Source organism: Perca flavescens, chromosome 8 (assembly GCF_004354835.1).
Source record: "Perca flavescens isolate YP-PL-M2 chromosome 8, PFLA_1.0, whole genome shotgun sequence".
Taxonomy (NCBI): Eukaryota; Metazoa; Chordata; class Actinopteri; order Perciformes; family Percidae; genus Perca; species Perca flavescens.
The window spans coordinates 22,327,424-22,351,006 of NC_041338.1; the positions used below are offsets into that span (position 1 = coordinate 22,327,424).

General features: G+C 39.3%; 3 protein-coding genes across 5 annotated transcripts; 2 read left to right on the forward strand and 1 right to left on the reverse strand.

Annotated features, from left to right (window-relative positions):
• Nucleotides 1–80: 80 nt before the first annotated feature.
• On the forward strand, nucleotides 81–5,407 carry ints14 (integrator complex subunit 14). The gene is made up of 12 exons (XM_028584293.1): nucleotides 81–160; nucleotides 553–843; nucleotides 992–1,099; nucleotides 1,267–1,422; nucleotides 2,220–2,338; nucleotides 2,430–2,572; nucleotides 2,666–2,758; nucleotides 3,174–3,318; nucleotides 3,463–3,596; nucleotides 3,795–3,913; nucleotides 4,504–4,569; nucleotides 4,656–5,407. The coding sequence occupies exons 2-12, from the start codon at nucleotides 622–624 to the stop codon at nucleotides 4,887–4,889; spliced, it is 1,539 nt and encodes a 512-aa protein (XP_028440094.1). The 5' UTR covers nucleotides 81–160; nucleotides 553–621; the 3' UTR covers nucleotides 4,890–5,407.
• hacd3 (3-hydroxyacyl-CoA dehydratase 3) lies at nucleotides 5,175–12,483 on the reverse strand. Its single transcript, XM_028584295.1, has 11 exons — nucleotides 12,237–12,483; nucleotides 8,807–8,849; nucleotides 8,658–8,731; nucleotides 8,386–8,550; nucleotides 8,138–8,183; nucleotides 7,911–8,021; nucleotides 7,667–7,794; nucleotides 7,451–7,563; nucleotides 6,217–6,323; nucleotides 6,001–6,132; nucleotides 5,175–5,891 (listed from the first exon to the last, which is right to left on the reverse strand). The coding sequence occupies exons 1-11, from the start codon at nucleotides 12,312–12,314 to the stop codon at nucleotides 5,815–5,817; spliced, it is 1,074 nt and encodes a 357-aa protein (XP_028440096.1). The 5' UTR covers nucleotides 12,315–12,483; the 3' UTR covers nucleotides 5,175–5,814.
• ppcdc (phosphopantothenoylcysteine decarboxylase) lies at nucleotides 12,484–23,228 on the forward strand. 3 transcript variants are annotated; one of them, XM_028584297.1, is made up of 6 exons: nucleotides 12,649–12,736; nucleotides 16,309–16,466; nucleotides 19,665–19,760; nucleotides 20,214–20,342; nucleotides 20,454–20,622; nucleotides 23,083–23,228. In XM_028584297.1, the coding sequence occupies exons 2-6, from the start codon at nucleotides 16,407–16,409 to the stop codon at nucleotides 23,157–23,159; spliced, it is 531 nt and encodes a 176-aa protein (XP_028440098.1). In that variant the 5' UTR covers nucleotides 12,649–12,736; nucleotides 16,309–16,406; the 3' UTR covers nucleotides 23,160–23,228. The 3 variants fall into 3 exon arrangements, with proteins under 3 accessions (XP_028440097.1, XP_028440098.1, XP_028440099.1); XM_028584298.1 differs by having other exon boundaries at nucleotides 12,653–12,736; nucleotides 16,314–16,466; XM_028584296.1 differs by lacking the exon at nucleotides 16,309–16,466 and having other exon boundaries at nucleotides 12,484–12,736.
• The last annotated feature ends 355 nt before the right edge of the window (nucleotides 23,229–23,583 follow it).

Genomic DNA, 23,583 nt, shown 5'->3' on the forward strand with positions numbered 1-23,583 from the left:
TTAAATGTCCCTGTTGATTTATGTGTATATGTTTTAGCACAGAAATACGAACGTTTCACATAGGAACTATTTGTTCTAAAGTCCACTGCTGTCACCCGGACGGAAGTAGTGGTGAACATTACAACACAAACACGGATGGCGACGAGCGAAACGTTGAATGGCACGTATATATTTAGTTTTTGTCATAGTATGTATTTACTTTATAGTTTAACTTATGGATAGTTCAGTTGTCTTCTCACATGTATTAAATAGTAACCAGAACGTTTCTTCTGGCGTTACGTTACAGAAGAATAGCGTAGTATAGCCGAACAACTAACGTTAGCCAACATATGCTAACGTTAGCAGTCCTCTGCTGTGACATTATTATTATTATTATTATTATTATTATTATTATTATTATTATTATTATTATTATTATTATTATTATTTTGTTTTAGCTTTTAACGTCGTTAATGGTCGTTGTTTGTTTACATGCCGTCCAGAGGCAGGAAGAAACTCCATGTAACGCTAAGTTAGCTAGCTTCTTAATCTTTTTTCTTTCTTTTCTTTCAGTGGGAGCACTTTGGATGATACTTTAATTTCATTGTATAATTTGGAATCTATATAGCTAAGCAGCAAGCCATGCCTACCGTGGTCTTAATGGACGTGTCTCTGTCCATGACACGGCCAGTGTCGCTGGATAGCAGCGAGGAGTTTCAGAGGAAGAACCTGGCTGTCCACGGACTAAATATGTTGTTTGAACACATGGCCTCAAACTACCGCATGGAGTTCACAGCACTGATGGCCTTTTCTTCCCTTTGGGAGCTCCTGGTGCCTTTCACCAGAGATTACAATGCATTACAGGTAAAAAGTGCCTCATATGAGAAGTCAGTCTGAAAAATCATAGTACGTTTTCCTCTCCTGAGTCACTACCTGATTTTGACTTCAGAGAAAACGAGTCTGACTTTGGAGAGGAGTTTGGGATTATCTAATAATGTTCGTGTCTGTGCAGGAGGCTCTCGGCAACCTGGAAGACTATGACAAGACCTGTGTTGAATCAGCTCTTAATGGAGTTAGTAACGTGGTACAGCAGGAGTGGGGCAGTGCCTGTCCCTGTCAGGTAATTTGACAGGTCCTTTATAAAATATCATCACACCTCCTGAATTTATTATTGAATATATAAATCTGATGTGCAGTTAAATAATTTTCCCATAATGATCTTGGCCATCTGTACCCATGTATTGTTACATGGGTTATGTTTATGCACCTCCTTCCTTTATCCTGTAGGTGGTGCTGGTTACTGATGGATCTCTTGGTATTGGAAAGGGTTCGCTACGTCACTCCTTACACACACTGAAGCATCGTGGGGATGACAAGAAGTTCCCACTCCCTTTCCCTTTCCCTACCAAACTGTTCATCATGTCTGTAGCCAATGCAGAGGAGGTACTGACTGAGTCAACAACTAATTTCGAGTTACCTGCATCTTGATCTGAACACAGTCAGTGTAAAACCATGGAGGGCATTTGATCAGATAACATGCATCTACAAGCAGCTGGTCATAAACAAGATTTAAGTTGATGGCTTCTCCTGGGCCTTATTATCTAAAATATTGTTGAAGAAATCTGATGAGAGAATCGCAGTTTGACAGTTGTTACTATCTTAACTTTTGAGCCAAGAGACTCAGAATTTAGAGATTCATAGTGATGAGTAGTCATGATAATGATAATGACTGATATTACAGTGAATCCTAGAGACTTTAGTGGTTGTAGGCCATCTGTTTTACTGCTTAGATGACTGCATTTTGGAGTTGTGCATGTATCCTTCCCTAAATTGATATGTAAGTGATCTTCAGAGAACAGGTGCCTGCACATCCTTTTACAGTTATTTGAGAGAGTTACTATGTCAATTGTAAGTAAGAATATGTCTCAACATGGGTTTTGCGTGTCCATTACTAAAAGCAGTGATTTAAAGACTAAGCCAATATTTTGATTTGGAGTTTTTTTTATTCCTCCACTACGTGGAGAGGTTGTTATTTTTTTTAAACTGTAACAAAAAATATGAATGCAACCTCAAAAGAGCCTTGAGCACATTATGTTTTGTGTAATTTTTGTCAAGTAGCAACAGTTTTCTGTAGTGTGCCTGGGAAACATCCATGTAAGATGTAATCTTATGGTAAGTTAGCTCTCGCAATAGATTTGCTAGATGCAACCAATGCAATCCCCTGTCTTGTGTAATTGCAGTTACAGATGACTGATGCCATGGACAACTTGGAGGAACTACTTTGTCTCAGCGGAGGGGATGGACAGATCTTCACAGTGGAGGGTCCACTTTGCATGAAGAGTGTACAGGCCATGTTTGGGTATGTCTCTTACTGAAGACATAATTCAGAAAACTACTTTCTCATGTTTTATATGTTAACTTAGGAGTCTTTGACCATTGTATGTCTTTAGGAGGCTGATTGATCACGCGTACTCTCCCTTCCATGCTGTCCTGCACTGTGGGAACTTATCGTCAGACGTTCAGGTGTTTCCTCGGCCTGAGCCTATTGTGATGGATGAAGAGGTGGAGCCCATGCCCCGATCAGTCAATACAGGTACACCGCTGGCTTCAGATTTCCTGATTTAGAGTTATAGTTAAACATTGTCTTATTCTTTAACACATCTTTATTCTGTTATTTTTGTTTCAGATTTGGAAATTGTGGGCTTCATTGAAATTGCTGACATTTCCAGTCCTCCTGTTATTTCCAGACACCTGGTATTGCCTATTAATGTAAACAAAGGTTAGTGCTAAATGTTTTTGCTGTGTGCAAAAACTAAACTGTAAAAAAAAAAAAAACTTATAAAACTTACAAATCAGCTGTATAGCTAATTTTCACAGAAAACATCCCATTTTCTTTAAAGCAGATTGTTTAAAACTTCCCCTGCATTGAATGTCCCCACACTTAAAAAGTTGTTCCCTGCTTCAAGAAAACTTGTTCACTATGCTTTACAGTCATCCCTGTCCTTACAACAAGGACAGCCCAGATTGTGCCTCCACTCATATAGATTAGAGAATCGAGCTGCTGACAATGCACCAGATAATTATCACCTTTCAAAGTGAATATTTTATTTTTGAAATCAATGAGCTCTCTGTATGTCACATGGCAGATTATGGTATTTTCAATGTATTTTTTATGCATTTATATTTGATTTCAGAGGTGGATGAAGTTGGCACAGGAGCCACAGATGAGCTTGAGGAGGAACCTTCTGCCAGTCAAATGGCAGGCAAAAGTCCAAATTTCTGTGTACTTTTACATGGCAGCCTTAAAGTGGAGGGCATGGTGGCTCTGGTCCAGCTGGGGTGAGATGCCATAGAGCTGTTTATATTTAATGAACTTGAAATATGTTGTGTTCAGAATTTAGCATATTTAAATATTAAGACATTGCAGAAACAATTTAATAAATTTCATGAAGAAATTGCCTAAACCTAGTTTGCTTTTTACAGGCCAGAGTGGTACGGCATGCTGTATTCCCAAGCAGACAGCAAGAAGAAATCCAACCTTATGATGTCTCTGTTTGAGCCTGGTCCAGACCCTCTGCCTTGGCTGGGCAAGATCACACATTTGGGACCGATATCAGGTAACCCTTCTGGTTTCTCAGCAGAAACATTAAACAAGCAAACAGCAGGAAACCCTTGTACTGTTTTTCCCTAAATACCAAAGGCCTCTCTGTTTGTGTTCATAATCAAGCAGTTAATCATTTACAGTTTTTATTTGGCCGGCTTTGATCGTGATGCTGACCTCGCTCTGATGTTTCATGACTTTCCTGGTATTTCAGAGGCTGCTGAAAATCCTTATGGAGAGGATGACAGTAAAAGTCCTTTCCCTTTGCAGCCCCCAGTCAAACGAAGCTATGCCCAGAATGTCACTGTGTGGATTAAGGCCAGTGGACTGCAGGTACAGTAAAATCACTATATAAAAGCACTGTTGGTGGTTGGTTTCAGTTTGTAGGGGGTCTTAATTACACGGCGTACTTTGTGCTTTGTCTTCAAGCCCACATGCCATGGTACTTCTGAGAGACTGATTTCCTTTAATGCATTGCAGCTAAGACCTTTCACAATTCTTAGTAATCTCAGTTTCAATTTAGAGATTGGACTGATTAACTGGCTACCAAAAAAACTAAATATAACCTGAACTTACTAAGATGTTATGTGCAGTGAAGCGCCTATGCAGCCTATCGGACTTAAGCACGAACTCTTTGCAATGGAACTTGCTTACTGATGATGCATTTGTGTCATATCTGAGTTATCTTAATGAGTTTTGTTCATGTCAACATCCAACTTGAAAAAAACAAACAAATATGTACATCTCAGATCAGCCAAAGTCTGTTCAGTGTATAATTAAACCTACATTGAATGGACGTGATGTTATATTGTAGATGCACGTACAATTAGAGCCTTATCCATATGTTTAGTTTAAATAAGTTCTTGAATGGTTATTTCTCTTATTTTTGAGGGTAATTTCTTCTTTATGCTGTCATTCTACAGACCGATGTGCAGAAGATCCTGAGGAATGCAAGGAAATTGCCCGATAAAACTCAAACCTTCTACAAGGTAAATCTCGCTGAACGTTGCTCTGAACTATGAGCTTAAACTATATTTTTCATAATTTCAATTGCTGTTTTGTATTTGAATGTCAGGAGCTGAACCGTCTTCGGAAGGCTGCGTTGGCTTTCGGTTTCTGGGAGCTCCTGAAGGGAATGGCCGATCTGCTAGAGAGAGAGTGCACCCTGCTGCCAGACTCGGCCCATCCGGATGCTGCTTTCCAGCTCTCCCACGCTGCACAGCAACTCAAACTGGCCAGCACTGGTGACTCCCAGTATGCTGCTTTTGATCACAACATTGCTCCCATGCACACTGACTTCTCCAGCTGAGCCACGTCTGAATTAGTAAAACTGGACTCAAATGTAGCAGCCTAACGTTGACACAGCACCTGTGTGTGTGCTTAATGTTGTCAGAAAAAAGGTTTTGGCTTCAAGAACCTAAATCAGTCAGATTAATAACTTACACTCCTTTGACACTGCCTAAACATGGCAGGAGGTGTTTAATGAGGTGTTTGTAAAATGTGTTTGTAAAATGTTAGCGTGTGTGTATATATATCTTTTTTTTTTTTTTTTTTTTTTACATGTTCCTTTGTAGGACTTTTTTCAGAAATTGAGCAGATTTAAATTTTTATTCAGTGTCCAATAACATTTACAGGAAACATGATCATGTGACTGTCAAAATAATGAAATAGCTGAGCGAAGAATACAAACTCTACGTACCAGGTTATTATAGAGCAGAAAGGACACATAATGCTATCCATATTTTAGCAGTCACCAGTGTAAGTTTCCCTGAGGTTTGTGGGACGGTTCAGAAATCTGGAATGATAATACAGTATTTTGAGAACGTTGTCGCTTTCTTCATTCTGACATAAATCACATCATCTCAAATGACAACAGTAGCAATACCACTGCATTAAAAATATCTCAACCAAGATTAAAACGAAAAAAACCACACAGGACATCAAATTCTATGGCTTATTATAGCTCTTCCCCTCTCTACAAAATACTTAGAATTTACATCTTAAGAGAAATCAATCACCAGTAAAAGAGACATCAATGTAATGATGAAATATTGCATCATCTGTAGGATGCCTATTTTGACCACAGATGTAATCATTTCAGTGAGAGCAAACGGAAGAAGAAAAACTTTTATAAGAAAAACTAGAAATAATTTGACAGGAGCATGGTCCGTGATCATTTAAAACATGTCATCCAGAAATAAGCAGGCAGCAAAGGTGTCGGAGGAATTTTTTGCTCAATTTGCTTTCCTCTTCTTGGTACAGAAACGCCTCTTCCTTTGCTTGTAAAGATGACGAAAGTTGATAAAAAGACCTAAGGAGGGGGCGGTAAAACCAAAAAATTGAGATCAGATCCAAAATGCTGACATTAGAACATATTTGCTCAAAGATATATACGGTTAATGTTTTATCTGGAGACTTACCCAGAAACACGAGTACAAGATAGATGTGAAGGACGTAAGAGAAGCTGATGGAGGTACCGACAGCTTTCGGCAGAGGAATGCTGAAGAGTTTGGTCTCGTCAAAGATGGGAATGGATTGTAGCACAGCAACAGCTACATGGGAATGGGAGATACATTTAGAACTTTTATGTGAAGAAGAATCATTTTTTTACTTCTGAGAGATGTAAACAAGCTCACCTTCAGCTATAACACCTAATGGGTACAGTGGTATCCAGATTGTGTACCGCAGCCAAGTGAGAGTTTTCCATTCTGTATTTAAACAGCCCAGCATGTCAAATGGATACCTGAAATTGGAGCATCATGTTAGTTTTAGGGAGGAAATTAGATGTTTTGCTAATAAACTGACACATCAACAACAGTCCATCTTCATAACAATGTAGCCTAAATGACCTGCTGTTATGCTGATTCTTGTAACACCCTCTGGTACCCCAAACCTTCGCCAGTCAGGTTGAGTCTGTGACGCTGCTGCTGCTCAGTAGAGTTGCATTTTTGCATCATTGTGCCCTTTTACTGAGTGTGCTTGTTGTGTCAACAGTTAATGCCACATACGCCATACTGCAACCGTTTTACCATTTGTTCTGGGCGTGCAACTAACATATTTTCAATATCAATCTATTATTTTGTTGATTGTTTGATCTATAAAACATCCAAAAAACTGTAAAAATGCCCTAGAGAACAAGGCGACATCATTAAACATCTTTTTTTGTTTGACCAACAGTCCAAACCCCAACATATTTAATTTACTATAATTTAAAGCTATAGTGCGCAACTATTTTATATTAATGAACGTCCGTTACATTGAAGACATTACCAAATGAGTTGCTACAAAGCTAATTAAGCCTATCGGCTCCACAAAACTCTCTGTATTTCTCAGTATGGCTACGTTTACAAAATGGTGTAGTCCGGTGACATTCACATGCCGCAGCTTGAGTGATGCGTTTTACGTCACCGCTGAGAAAGGACAAGCAGCAAAAAGAGTCCATGATCTTTTAATCCCCCGTGTCCTCCTTGATTTGACGGGTTAACTAGCAATTGCGTGGAGGAGGAGTGGGGGTGGTGCGCGATCGCTGAAGGCTTGCATTGTGTGGATGGGCTGACAGCATTGTGTTATTACTTAGAATTCCTCATGGGGGTGACAGACACTACGCACTATAGCTTTAAGAAGAAAAAAAATGTGCGAACCTGGAACCATCAAATGTTTGGCATTTATTTTGGTGTATTTACAATATTGTTTACATTTCTATATCTCAGTAAATGTTTATGTTATGTTCATTAAGAGAACTTTTGGTGTAATATATTGGCTTTACACAGAAGATTGTACTGAGACTGACTGAAAATAATCATCGGACTTTACTAAGCCCAATTACATGACTGTTCACCATGAACAATGGCAAAGCAGATGCATGCTTACCTAAAAATCTCAATGGTGCTCCACAGATAGAAAACGAAGAACACAACTGGCTGGTTATGCATTTCTTCCAAACTACCAAAAATTATGAAGAGGATAAAATTTCTTCCAACTACCTAGTAAAAGAACAAAACCCACAAACATTTGTACTTACACTTGAAATGTAATAACAGTCGGTTACAAGAAGCCCTGCCCATCAAACAAATGAGCATCACATACCTGTATAAAAGTTGGAATAACACCTGTCTGGACTACACCGAAAGCAGCATTGAGGACCTCTACTGCTGCCAGGATCTGGCAGAAGAACATCACATCTGATATGGTGTGAAATGTGTCGTAGAGAGAATCTGAAATGAGAGTAGTGTTATAAATGATACGTCTTGCCAGATTTTTGAGAAGAAATTGACGGAAGAAGGAAAAACAGTGGAAAAGTTAAAGCCACAGCAGTCTTATATTTCCTTACCTTGGCCAAAGATAAAGAGCCGCACGGTCATGTTGACAAAGATCCACGAAAAACCAAGAAACTGCACCAGGTTATATACAAACAAAAATCCTGTTTTCAGGCTGACAAAACCTGAAACATTTAAGGACAAGGAAAACATTGAGGCATCTGACAACAACTTGCTTAAATTAAGAAATGACAAACAACTACCACCAAAAAAAGTATTGAAAGCACTGATTTTTACTCACCTTCCTCTTTATGCCTTGATGCCTTCAGCAGGTTCCTTTTCTCCTCCTTTTCAAAATTAAAAAAGAAAATATATAATATACATGTGTTTAATATTTGCCTTTGATATCAATAGTGCAATCTTAGTCAGTTGGACATTTTGCAATTTAGAGTATGTTATTTAATACACCTCTCAAATAAACAACACGTTTAAAAAAAAATTAAAAATAAGGTATGGTTAAAATGTCCCTCTGATGTAAAAACTTGAAACCTTTTCCCGGATCTCCATCTCAGCATCTGACTCGTCCAGCCAACGGTCAAAGTCCGGTGCCAGGAAGACTGGTTTGCGCTCCTGTAGCATCAGTCTTTTCCACCAGCCTCGCTGCTCTTTTCGCACTGTAATATTCACCTGACGCTGCGTGGACTTGTGGCTCACCTGGACACACAGGCTCATTTAATGAGCACACTTGGCAAAACTAGAAAGCATAAGTAAGAAAGGAGCAGTAGATCTAGGACTGATTTAAATGGAGACATAGGGCCTACCTCTGACTTTACTGGTAAAAGAAACTCCAAGCTGAACTCATATTCATTTTGTCCTTTTGCACCGTGGCCCTGGGCTGCACACAAAATACCACAAAAATGTCACAAATAAAGAACTTAACATTTTCATTGACAAATAAAATGTATGTCACCTCTAAACTGAAGCACGTTGTCATTCACATTGACATCAATATTCTGCAAAAAAAAAAAAAAAAAAAAGAGGCAGATGATGAGCTTATACTTCCTTTTACAGAGTAAGAATTCAAGCATTATCTTATTTACAACCTGTGCCCAATAACGCTAGTAACTGAGTTTTAATCAGATTTAAAAGTATTTTATATTTTTTTTAGACAATTAAGCTAAGGTTATATGTAACAGGCATTTAGTACCGTTCTAAAGCCGTATCAATTTCGATCGGCTTTACTGATCATAATTTGGTGGGCTTATCAAGGAAAATTAAGGTTCCAAAGGCGGGGCCAAAAATTGTGTATAAAAGAATGTACAAGGATTTTGACTGTGATTTATATGTGGAAGATATGGAAATATCTGTTGGTCTGATGTCATTCAACAGAAAGACCCGGATACTGCACTTAATGTATTCATGAAATTGTTGGCCCCTGTTATGGATTAGCATGCACCTGTAAAGAGGCTGACTGTTAGAACTGCTGGGGCTCCTTGGGTTGATGAGGAATTAAAAAGGATATATGGGTCAAAGGGAAAATGCAAAAGAAGTGGCAAGGAAGTCTGGATCCTTATATGATTGGCAAATATATTGTAAATTGAGGAATTATGTCACCAACTCTAATAGAAAGAAGAAGAAACTGTATTATGAATCTAGGATTGATTGTATAAAACATGTTGGAAAAAAGCTTTGGAGCACCTTAAAGAATATCATGGGTAGAAAAAGTAATTTGACCCCATCATGGATTGAAGTGGATGGATCGTTTATAACTAAACCTGTAGACATTGCAAATTATTTTAATGATTATTTAATTGATAAAGTTTGTAAATTAAGGCCGAAAATGCCAACATCATACTGTAAGTCAAATTATTCATGTATATCAGAAGAAATAATGAATGATAAGAACTGTTCATTTAAATTTCAAGAAGTGTCAAGAGAAGAAGGAAAACAACTATTATTGTCTATTAATAATGACAAGCCATCTGAGACGGACAACATTGATGGAAAGCTATTAAGGATGGTAGCAGACCACATTGCCACTTCCATATGTCATATTTTTAATCTGAGTCTTGAGAATAGAGTGTGTCCACAAGTGTGGAAAGAAGCAAAGGTAATCCCCTTAGCGAAAAATGCTCATGCAGTTTTTTCTGGCTCTAATAGTTGACCAATTAGTTTGTTACCTTCTATAAGTAAACTTTTAGAAAAAATTGTATTCAACCAGATACAAGGTTATTTCATCAAAAATGAATTGTTAAGTAAATACTAGCATGCTTATAGAGAAGGACATTCAACTTGTACAGCTCTGGTACAAATGACAGATGATTGGTTAAAGTATATTGATCACCAGAATATTGTCGGAGCAGTATTATTAGATTTTAGTGCTGCCTTTGACATAATTGACCATAGTCTGTTATTGGGGAAGCTCAAATGTTATGGTTTTGCACCATCTGCATTAGCATGGGTAGAGAGCTACTTGACAGATAGAACACAGAAGGTGTATTTTAATGGAAGCTTCTCTGAGGTGAGGTCTGTAGCATGTGGGATTACACAAGGGTCTTCATTAGGACCATTGCTTTTTTCTATCTTCACGAATGATCTCCCACTGGTCTGTGGAGGAGCTTCTGTGTCTATGTATGCGGATGATGTAAGACTTTATATGCCGGCATCAGCTTTAGAAAACATTTCTGCAGTTCTCAACAATGAGTTGCAGATGGTATCTAATTGGGTAATTGATAATAAACTTGTCCTGAATATAGGCAAGACTAAAAGTATTTTATTTGGAACTAAATGTTCACTTAAAACAAGGCCCAGGTTGGATTTAGTACTAAATAATGTTGCTGTAGAGCAGGTACATGAAATAAAGCTTCGTGGGGTAACATTAGACTGTACTTTGTCGTGGTCAAGACATATAGATGAAGTGGTGAAAAAAAATGGAGAGAAATATCTGTAGTTAAAAGGTGTTATTCGTTTTTAAATTCATATTTAATTAAACCTGTTTTGCAGACACTAGTGTTATCACACTTAGATTACTGCTCTGTGGTTTGGTCAGGAACTACAAAGAAGAATTTAGGGAAACTACAGAGGGTCCAGAATAGAGCTGCACGTTTAGCCCTTTGTTGTACGACAAGAGCTAATGTTAACAAAATGCACAGCAAACTATACTGGTTACCGGTTGATGAGAGGTTAAAAGCATCACTCCTTGGCTTTATAAATAAAATTAATTTATGGAAAACTCCAGATTGTCTGTATAGGCAACTTACTCTGAGTTCTAATGTACATACATATCACACGAGGCATGCCGTAATTGGTAAATATATTATTCCAAAATCTAGAACAAACTCAAAACAACGTACAGTGTTGTATAGAGCTATGGTTGAATGGAACTCTCTTCCAGGTCATATTGCTAAAATTCAAAATATTATGAGTTTTAAAAAACAAATAAAATAATTTTTTATGTTAACTTATATTGGTAGATAGAGTATATTGTATGTGTATGTGTGTGTGTGCATGTATATGTCCATATGTGAGTGTCTATATATGTATATTTGTATTTTATGAGAATTAGCTGTCTCGGTGTAGGATTGTTTGTTTATTCATGTTATGTGTTATGTGTGGACCCCAGGAAGAGTAGCGGATGCATTTGTTGCATCAGCTAATGGGGATCCTAATAAAGAAGAAGAAAGAATAAAGAAGAAAAGAAGAAGTACCGGCCACAATCATGATTAATTTCCTTGTTTGAAGTAAATGAGCCTTTTCACACTTGCTCCACCCTGAATCAGCTCTTATTCATGTTACTGTTTACTATATAACAAACAGTATAGCAACACACAGTGCTATACAAAAATACAAATACTAGATGACTATGATGCCAAAATTTGACCAGAGTAACGTGTGCTGAAGATTAGCGTCCTTCCTGCAACCTGAAGTTTGGGGACATCTCTGGGTTAAGAAACACCTGTCCTTTAGCCTGAATAACCTCACCTGTGGGCCGACGTGATGTTACACTCGGCTTCTGCATTTCAGGTAGTGCAGGGGGGATTTTCATTGTTATTAACCCGTGCAACTGTGTACACTAACAACCATACTTCTCTAATGTAACGCATTACTGAACAGGTTTTGTGCGATCAAACCTGATAGATAATAACAGGCCTTAGTAGAGGACTTTGTAAATATCAACTATCATCTAAAAGGATCTCTGATCTAATATGCAAAGTGCAACTGTAGTGTGGCATGTACAGGAACCTGAACCCTTCATTTGGTTAAGTCAATATTTACCTCTTAGAGGCATAAAATAGTGCACGAGCAGAAAGCAATTTTCTTTAAAAAAAATGAGTGCAGGCAGTTTTTGTTAACGTTACCCCAGCAGGTCCTGTCCGATAGATTACTCTCTGTTAGCTCACCTGGGCGTCTGTCAGCTCCACTCGCAGGTAAATATCTTCATGGCGTTGAGCCCAGTAAACGAGAGGTGTGAGTGGCATTGTTTCGTTTTTTTTGTAGAGCTTTGGTTAAACAATATCAGGGTAGACAAACAATGAAGGAAGTTTCCTCGTTTCATGCCAGCCGTCACGGGAAGCAAATACCCAGAATATTCTGCGAACGCGCGCGCTCATAGAATAATCTACGTAGCGACGTGCTCGTGCAGGTGACAGAGCCGTTGGTTGTGCCCTCTTCTGATTGGCTGGCGGTGGATATTTACGGAAATAGTTAAGCGGAGCGACACGGCAGTTTGTCGACCTCTTCTTGGTGATATGCTAATATGCAGACAGATGACTATGTTTTCGGTCTAAAAACTGATTTGCTGAAATCTTCCGGGACATTTCGTGTTCTTGTTGGCGTGACGGGAAGTGTTGCAGCCTTGAAACTGCCTCTTTTGGTATTCCAGCTTCTTCAGCTCCCTGGGGTGAGCTGCTTCGTAGTCATTGTTTTATAGAGAGCCTGCTTTTAGTGACAGTTTCTTCACTCTGCCTTTATTACATAACCTATACACCAAGTAGGCTATATGCCCAATTGTCCATGCACCCTGACACATTATTTCTCTACCTGGCAGAGCGCACATAAAATTACCGTAGCCGCAAGATGGAGATGTTGCAGCTGTTAGACCAGATGTAAAACAACACAGCAGTGTAATCTTGTTATCATAGTCCTATTACTCAGCTACAGTATTGTTATTTACTTTCAGATATAGTTAGATCTAGTTTTCATTTAGAAAGTACTGTGGGATTAAACTAACAAAACCGCCTATACTCAACTGCAGGGGCGTAGCCGTAATTTCAGGAGTGAGGGGAACAGACTGTTCAGGAGGAGGATTTTTTATTGAAAGATCCACTCCCATTTGTTTCTCCAAATTGCGGATTCCAAGTAGCCTACATTTCAATTATGATTGATGGAAACACTGACATTTCCATAAACTGCTCCATACTGTTTTACTGCCACATCTTGCCCATCTCTGCTAACATTTTAACTGGCCACACGGAGGGGGAGCATGCCAATGAACCAAGTATGTGGTACTAAGGTCCTCAATATGCAAAAACATTTTGTTACATTTAATGCATACATTAGTGATATTAAGAAAGGCTGGTTTATTGGTAAGGCCATATGGTCTAAATTAAATGATTTAGGCTATTAATAATATAATAACAATAACTTATTTCACCAGTAAATTGCTGTTAAACAACAAAAACAACCACCAGATGGGAAAAGGGTATTTTACAATAACTTTGAATGCACCACAAGGCTTAGGCTACCAGCTTCAGTGAACGGTGCGTTCACTAAAGCTGGGTGTGTTGTTTTTCCGACAACGGAAGCTGCAGACTGTTATGTCCCGGTGTTGGAATCCTCTACAGTGAAATACAGTCACACTTTACATCGTTTAACGTTAGCTGTCAGCATTTTAACCATGTTTAATCCAGCTACTAGCTAACGGTAGGCTAACGTTACCTGCTGTCAAGTGCAGTGTTAACTAGGGCACCTACTTATGGTGCGTTCAAATCAACTCTGACGTGTTGTAAGTGAGGGGGGACAGAGGGCACCGACATGAAAAGCGCTCACTACAGCGGCATTTGACGGTGGCTGATGGCATGCCACTGTAGTACAGCAGCATAAACCATTCCCCTGGGGCCACTGGCTGCTTATTACACGGTCGTGTGCCAGTCGTCAGAGTGGCATGCCGCTTGTGTTCCACCGGCACATCGTTTCACAGCAGGTGGAAGTGGTAATGTTAGGCAATGCTCAGTGACAAACAGTAAAGTAATTTCATATATCCTTGCCGATGTACTCAAAGTTAATATTAGAGCTAACATGGCTATTGTTAGCCGCATCACCATAGATTGTATAATTACATACCGGAAAATAAAAGGATACGTGAAAACATAAGTGGCAATTGTGATATGGTAAATTAATAAATGAAGGTAAATTAATAAATGTGTTTTGCAATATGTTATGTTAGGATGGCAAGAATGGAGTTTAGAAAGGTGAGTAAATAAAGTTTATTTATATAGCAGTTTTCACAGATAAAAATCACAAAGTGCTTCACAATAAAGTGAAATACAATAAATAAAAGACGTAAGAATACAATGGAAAACATAGGTACATAAAATCAGACAGCCATAAAAGCCCTTGAAATGATTGATCCCCTCTGGTTTTAAAATTAGTGCGGGGGACCACTAACAAAATCTGATCTGATGACCTCAGACTCTGGGAAGAAGTGCGACGATGTATCAGGTCAGATATATAAGGAGAGAGGTCGGCACCACACATCTTGAGTTCTACTCGATAACTTTAATAATCCTTTAGGGCTTTTATGGCACCGAAAAAAATACCCGCATCCTATGAGTATCGAAAAATTATTTATCTTTCGTTGCCAAACTTTGGTTCCAAAAGCGTCTGAGCGCGTAAGCGCAAGCTTATCTGTCCTCTCGGCATATTGACACATCGGCTCTGCAGTTTTCTTGAAGTCACAGTGAGTGTGGTTACAGTTTTTCAAAACTTCACGCAGACCGCGTTTGCTGTGATATGATATTAATGGGCAGAAAGTGGTCGCGTGCTGTTGTTTTACACTTCCTCTGAGACAAGCAGGCACAACAGTGGTTTCTGTGCCCTGATGACTGACTGACAGGCTGAGGTTGTAAGGAAAGGCAACTTTACTTCTACAGCACCTTTCAGCAACAAGGCAATTCAATTACATTCCTTTGCACTTAAGTTAGTTCTTCATTAGTTCAATGTTGACAACAGGGCAGTCACCAAGTTTATTGTTAAAGGTTTGTGTCATTATGCAGTTTGCTCTAAAAAAGTTTTTGTTCTTTGCATTTTATTTAGTTCAATATTAGCCTGTACACAATGTCATGTGTTTATTTATTATTTATAATATGTTGTGGCAAAAAGGTTTCTCTTTTTTTTGTTAATTTTTAAAGTTGGGATTGATACCAATCCTGAGTATCTGACTGGCCATCCACCATCTGTCCACTAGGTGTAGGGCTGCTCGATTATGGTAAAAATCATAATCACGATTATTTTGGTCAATATTGGACTCACAATTATTTAACCCGATTACTCATTGACTTTTGGAAAAAAAAATTTGAAAACCGTTAAACAAATCAACAGTGAAAACCCAGTGAACTGAAACTACCCTTAATATTTTTCCCGTTGAACTTTTTTTTCTTTTCATTCAGAACACAAGAGTTTAAAATAAGAGTTTACTTGCAAAACGTAATGTTCAAAATAATAATTTTTCTCAATTACATTTTTATTTTTATTGTGAAACTTTGATTAATTGCACACCCCTAACTAGGTGGCAGTGACATAACACAACTCTTATAACACTACATCCCCTTCTCTGTGTACTGTACTGTACAGTCAAATAACTATTTTTTTGTTTTACTTAACATTTTTCTATTTTCTTTCAATAACTTTTGTTAGACTATCAAACCTTCATAAATGTAAAGACTTTCTTTAGATGTTTATCCTGTTGAGCTGATTACTATTTTAACTCAATATTTTACAAACTCTATTCAGCTAAACCAGTATCCAGTATCAAAGTCTTTCAGTTATCTCGGAGGGTTTCTCACCCTAGCTGGGTAGCATCTTTCAGCCTGCAGACTCTGTGGCTGATAATGAGACTGCTCAGCTAGATGGTGATCAACTGTGCTGTATGGATGAGTTATGTCTGGTAAGTCTACTGGTATGGCTGTAAGATCTGGTGTGGAAACAAGGTGGCTGCAATTCCGACACAGGTTTCCCCTAAGTGTCTCAGTAATGTAAGATCTTGGTGCATCTGCTCTTGCTTTCACTGTCCCTTTTTCCTTTGTGTCACTGACATGACATGATCACCCAGTTTCAGTTCTGGTAGGTCATGAGCTCTGTGTCTTCTGTTGAAGTTTTTCCACTGTTTCTGTCTGCTGTTTTGTTCCTCCTCTTTCAGTTTTGAGATGCAAGGCTTTTTACTGACTGCACGCTGTGCTTCTCCATTACTTTGAGGGAAGTGGGGACTTGATCTAATGTGAGTGAATCCCCATGTTGCTGCTGTCTGAAACGATCTACAGAGAACTGAGGGCCGTTATCGGTTCTGACTTCAGATGCCATGTCTGGCAAAGATGGATTTGAAGTGTTCAATTACTGCTGCTGCTATAGTCAAGGTGAGTTTGGCTATTTCTATGAAGCGGGAGAAGTAGTCCACTACTACCAGATACTGGCAGCTGTTTCACCCAAACAGATCAGCGCCAACCTTAGCCAATGGCCTATCTGAAAAGTCAGTTGGCATTAATGTCTCTTCGAAGTTTACTCTCTCTTTTGCACAGGTGTCACAGTTCTCAACATACTTCTTCAGCTGTATGCTTAATCCTGGCCACCAGACAGATTGTTTTGGCACGTTTGTGGCACTTTGCTGTGTCCTACATGCAGTTTCTGTATGTCTGTTTGTAGTGACTTTGGTATCACTAGTCTACTACTCTTCAGCAGTAGTCCTTCTCTACTGTGAGCTCGCCAGCAAACTGTAGGAAAGCCCTGTCCATTGTGAACCTATCTGGCCACCCATCAGTACAGTACTTGCACGAGTATGGCATGTTTGTCCTGGTACTCCCTGATTTCCTGCAGTCTCTTTTCTGTTGCTTGCAGGCTTGACATGACTGTATTTACGTACAGATTGACCTCTCTCTGACCGCTCCCCACAGGTGCTCTCGACAAGACATCAGCAGTGGCTATGTTTTTACCTGCAACATGGGAGATGGTGTATGAGAACCTCATCAATCTCATTCTCAGTCTTTGAATACAAGGAAGTAACTCATCCAGGTTTTTCGACCCCAGCAGGAGCACAAGGGGCCTGTGGTCAGTCTCAACATGGAAAGCAATCCCAACAAGGAAATCAGAGAATCCCTCACACGCCCATGTAATGGATAAGGCCTCTTCTTCTATTTGAGCGTATTTTTGCTCTGTGGCGGTGAGTGCTCTTGGGTCTTATGCTACTGGTTTGAGTTGGTTGTCATGCTGCATCTGAAGTAACACTTGCCATATGGGTCCATATGAGGATGCATCGGCTGAAACTACCGTGTCGGCTTTGGTGCTGTAAAGTACCAGGCCTGGCGGCGTGCTCAGATCCTTTTTGATACTTTCAAATGCCTTGTGTTGTTTCTCTCCCCATGTCCACATGTTCCTTGCTCTCAACAGATCTCTGAGTGGTTGTGTCTTTTTTGCCAGGTGTGGGAGTTATTTACCCAGGTGATTTACCATCCCCAGGAACCGTCTGACTCCACTCACAGCTGGCCCTTTCATTCTGGTGACAGTTTCCACTTTATTAGGATCTGCTCTGACTCCAGACCTGTCGATGACCTGCCCCAGGAACTCGACAGAGTCTTTTGAGAATTCACACTTTCCACTTTTCAGTGTGACTCCTGCTTTCTTGAGTGTTTTGAGAAGTGTATTCAGGCGTGTGTCATGGAGGATCTGTGACTCAGTGTACACAAGCTGAAGCATTTCATACATTTGGCATAATACTCCTCTAAGCCCTCCAGGATCTGGGACATTCTCCTTTGGAAGTGCTCTGGTGTAGAGGATATGCCAAAACACAGGTGGTTAAAGCAGTATCTGCCAGATGGTGTGATAAATGTTTATGAGATAATATATCTCATAAGCATTGTGCTTTGAAAACATATTTAGCACCCTCTAACTGTCCAAGTGTATGCTCGACTGAGGGAAGCATGTGCCTCTTAGGCGGTTCCTTCCAGCACCATAGAGAGTTTTCGCTGGTTTCTCCAACCCTGGAAACTGTCCACATGCTCAATATTCAAAATCTATTATATTGCTGTTACATATGCCCCTGTATCTATCCTGAACTCAGATTTGTGGTAGTCTATCTTCACTTTTGCTAGCCAGGTTTCACCGCTCCTGTCTGTGTCCACTCCAAAGCCCCAGACATGCACACTTTTGCATAGTGTCCTTTTTGGCGACATTGGTAGCAAAATACATCTTTGGTTGGACACTGCTGTTTGTTATGAGATGGCGCTCTACCACATCTTTTGTGTCACCATGTGGCTGTGACTGAGGGTGTCTACTTTGTCTCTTAAAGTGCATTTTACATTGCTGCCCAGCTTTGCGTTTGTGAAAAGTTCGCTGCTGCAGACCAACACTGTCCATATTGGCGTACAGACGTCACAGAAGCTGCAAGTCAAAGGCAGGCATTGACAGAGCAAAGGCAGAGGCAGCAGTCTGTGTCGTGCGGATGGTTGTGGCAATGTGTATATACATACGTGATCGCGGTTCTCTGTTCCTGTTTTAAAATGAATGCGCTGTCGGGGCGACCTCTAGCTCACCCAGTAAGAGTGTTCGCCCCATGTTGGCTGAGTCCTGCAGCGACGCGGGTTTGAATCCAACCTGCTGCCCTTTGTTGTGTGTCATCCCCTATCTCTCTCCCCCTTTCATGTCTATCTATCTATCACTTTAAAAGAAAGGGAAAAGCCCCGATGGGGACACGATGGCAGCCATCTTTGTTGTAAACGAATTCAACCCAAGCGCTCTTTAGTGACGTGGTTGATGACGTTACTGTTGATCATCTGTCCATCATCGTATAAAGCCTGCCCTGACAATTTGATTGGTCCGAACAGATCTGGTTTGAGCATAGTTGCTCCACAACGGATCAAGTCCAGACTGAACTTCCCAACCTCAAATATTGTGGGCGGGGCTAAGTTTGGCTGGCATCCAGGCTAGTTACAGCCAGGATACTATCCATATCTATCCACTAGGCGGCAGTAACATAACACAACACAACTCTTATAACCAGGGTTCAAAATTAACTTTTTGTTCACCAGCCAAATGGCTAGTGAATATTCAAATTTTACCAGACACTTAATAAATTGCATTGATTTTTTTGGCTGGTGAGTGAAGCAAATCTACCAGCCATTAGCTTATTTTACCAACATTTGGCTAGTAGATGATGCTAATTTTGGACCCTGCTTATAGAACTACACAATACATAAAATAAAGACAGTGTTAGGACTGTATAGGCATCCTTAATATTTGCAAGGAACATTCACCATGAGAGAGAGAAACAAAAAATTTGGGAATTACACTAAGTAGCCTAAAAAAAGTATTTTAATAGGATAATAGTGTATAATGAAATTGCATATGACCCTTAGAAGTGCAGTCAAAACCACCTGACCACACAATTCTGTGAAAGGTGCTAAGGTATACTAAAGTGTAAGACCCATAAAATGGTCTCTTAAAAGATAAGTTAAATGCCATTTATAGGTGTCTCTTCTTAGTTTTCCACCTCTTTAGCACTATAGCAATACTAAAAAGTGCTTTTTAAAATCCCTGTGACTGTCACTGTCTTGTTTATTTAGGTGGATGTAAGAGTCGTCACCACAGAGCATGCCAAGCACTTCTACAATCCTGCAGAGGTTTCAGTAAAAATCTACAGTGACAAGGATGAGTGGGAGGTAACGATTGTCAAATGTCCTTGTATTGCCAATATTAACTGACAGTCAATAGCAGAATTTCTCAAACTTGGTGCCACTGATAAGCCAAATGGATTGTGTAAGATTTCTAAAAAGGTATTTTTTTTTAACTGGTGTATTTTTAGTAATAGGTATGATGATGACATATATTATCATTTGCATACAGTCAATTTTAAGATCCCTTTTTGCTCTTGAAATGTAAGTTTTAAAATATAAAAGAATAAACTGAAAATCACAGTGAATTAAAGTGTGGCATGAGTTGACCAATAATCACTTGACAGTTTTTCAATTACTGAGGTCAGGAGAATGTTGAAACATTAAAAACATGGCCAAGGGCCAGAAAAGATTGAGAAACTTTGGTCTAAAGTATCATGCATTCCGGAAGAGAAGTGAGCAAGTGAGCCAAGCGTTCCTAACTGCATGTCTCTGTTCTAGCTGTGGACTCAGAGATCTGACCCTGTGTTGCACATTGAGCTAAGGCGCTGGGCAGACTTACTTGTCATTGCCCCCCTTGATGCCAACACTCTTGGAAAGATTGCTAATGGAATTTGTGACAATCTCTTGGTAAGAACATCAAAATGATCAGCTGATTGTCTACAACATGTGATGGCAAATAATAATTCATGCCATGATTTCTCTGAAATTATTTCCAAATTTAATCTTTGTCATTGGCAGACATGTGTGGTAAGAGCCTGGGATACCAGTCGCCCTCTCCTCTTCTGCCCTGCAATGAATACAGCTATGTGGCAGCATCCCATTACAGCCCAGCAGGTATCCTGTCTCACAGAGTTTGGATATATGGAAATCCCCTGCGTTGCTAAGAAGCTAGTATGTGGAGATGAAGGTGGGTCAATACCAGAAAAAAGGATATTGCGTATCAATTATTTCAATTATTTACTTTCACCTTCTTTCTGACATTTTAGAATGCAGGAGCCTGTTGGTTTGACCAAAACAATTAGAATACATTGCAAGAAACTGACCTGACTGATTCTAGCATTAAGTACTTCCATTATAGATTTAAACTGCATTATAGACTTTTCAATTTTATTATCACCATAACTGTTTTTAGGTATGCAGGTCAATAAATAAATACTTCTTACCTTAAATGACACATAAGTCGTCCGCAGGGGCAGTAATTGTAAAATAAGCAGAATGAACTAAATAAGGTTTTAGAGTCGAGTTTCTCTGCCTTCCTCAAATGTACTGTATCTATATGTGTAAGTTGAGCAACTTACCACTAGTTGAAAATCCTCCTCCTCCAGTGGTTTAACTTCTCACCTTTCTGCAGTGATGTAGAATTGTACTCCAGGGTGTGTCGGTACGCTATGTTGTTGTTGTTGTTGTTGTTGTTGTTGTGTGGTTACAGGTGCAGCAGAGCACACGTCTGACCACACACTTTAAACTTTCAACCAGAGAGGGCAGTGAAATACAGCTTTTTAGTCTAGTTTTAAGTTGCTGTAATATAAAGAGAAATGCAAGATGCCAATTTGTGAATGCCCAGACTACTTATTTGGAATCAGTTTTTTTTTTTAGCTTAAGCCAGTAGCTACCTTTCAACTTTTACCTTGTTTCCATAACCCAGCATCCGCATACCAAGGCCCCTGCCTTCATCTGCTCCTCGGCTGGCGGTGCACCAAACCTCTTCCTTGTGGCTAGAGGGACCACATAGTAGTGGTCTCCACATTGTTATAGCCTTGCTAGCTCTCTTGCTAGGCATGCTGCCACCTGGATGAGGAACAGAAAATGGACGGATAGTATCATCTTTTAGAGAGTAGACATTGTACAACAGCTGACCCCAATGAGCTATGTCTTTACTTCAGTGAAGGGTAAGAATTTTTGTTGGAATGTAGAAAACCATAAAACTGATGAAGTTGATGTCCCGTCTGGTTCTCAGCATACTGGGCAATCTATACTGTTATTGGCTTCTGAGACTGGCTTAGTTTGGGTCCCGGTGCGGGGATGAGGAGATAGTAATAGACAAATGGCCCAGTATATTTCTGATCAACTATTCACTCAAAAATTGTCGAACTAGCAGACAGACTTACTGTGTCCTCCTTACAAAAGAGGATACACGCTGTTCTAATGTTGTAATGTCTGACAGTATAGAGTCTCTGTGCTTTAAGGTCTACAATACAGTTTAATTTGGATCTGATAACTGGCCTGCGTAGATTCTAAAACATAGTGTGTTATCATTTCACCTGGTATCTTCTTCATAACTTCCATTCTTTGCATCTATTGTGGCATACCTATAGCTTTGGCATACCTTCAACTTAGCATGCTTTAACATTAGTTACTTTAACTATGTGTTATATCTGCCTAATCTTGTTATCTTATGATTTATAAAAAATTTTACATTTTAGTTGGTCCATTATCTTGTGCATTCGATTAGAAAAAAAACTCCTGATGACTTTCATTAAGGATGGTAGGATTGCTTGATCAAAGATTTAAAGTGTTAATCAGGTTTAGACAACTCAATCAAGTACAGACTGGTATACAAGAAAGGTACAGCAGAAGACAAATTGTTGTCAAGAATATTGCCTGGGGTAAAAAAAACACTTTAGTGCAATTGGTTCTTTAAGGTGATCAACAGGTTGCACAATGTTTTTATGTCCTCGATTAAGTCCTTGACTTTGTAAACAACTTTCCTTTTCATTTGCCTTGTGGTTATATAATTAAGTTTAAAAAAAATGCACCCTGTGGTCCAGTGTAAGACAATGATTGATACTGGATCTAAAGATTCAGTCTCACTAAATTTGTATTTTCAAGAGACCTTGGTAAGCTACTTTAGTGATGTTTTAAATACTCACACTGTAAATGTGGGAGCTGTTGAAAAAAAGTTTATATATAAAATATATAAATATATATAAAAAAAACAAAGGTGGTAAAAATGTTTGTCTTTGTTCTAAAAACAAACCTCAGATAAGCTATCTACAACAACTAGAAAAGCAACTCTTTCAAGTAGAACTTGGAATCAGTGGCAGCAGGAAGCGTTAAGTTTGCATTACCAGCATTAGATCAGTCTCTGCACTCGCCAGCTCTCTTACAGTGCTGTGTCCCCTTGATGCATTGGTGGAGTCTGAACACCACACTTAAATGACCCAGCATATCTTTAGATATGCAAACCCTGTGAGTGTTAAAGAGAACATGTTTATGAAAGTGTGTTTGTATTTGTTTGTGTTGAGTATGGGGATTGCGCAATAGTGCATGAGAAGTATGTATATGTCTTCTTCATGTCATTGCTTCCAGGTCACTGACTGCTAATTTCTGTGTTTGTGTAACTCTATAATTCTTTACTTTGTTGCAGGTAAAGGGGCCATGGCAGAGGTATCGACTATTGTCAGTGCTGTCAAACAGTATCTCCAGAAACCAGATGAGTCATGATGAAAACATGCACATAACATTGTATTGTACATTCAGCTGGAACAAAAAATAAATGGAAAATAAGCATGATGACTTGTCTTCAAAATTAGTTTCCATTATTTTCCAGGGTCCAAACCGCCAAGGCCTTACACTCACATTGTCGCTTTCATCTATTTAACCTCTGTGTGTGTGTGTGTGTGTGTGTGTGTGTGTGTGTGTGTGTGTGTGTGTGTGTGTGTGTGTGTGTGTGTGTGTGTGTGTGTGTCTGTCTGTCTGTCTGTCTGTCTGTCTGTCTGTCTGTCTGTCTGTCTGTCTGTCTGTCATCATTGATTGGCATCTCCCTGACACTTCTGCACCTTTACCACTCTTATTAGTCATGGACTTTGGTGACCTCATGTTATTCATAGCATAGCTCGACCCAAGTGCAACATCTGCAGCTTAATCA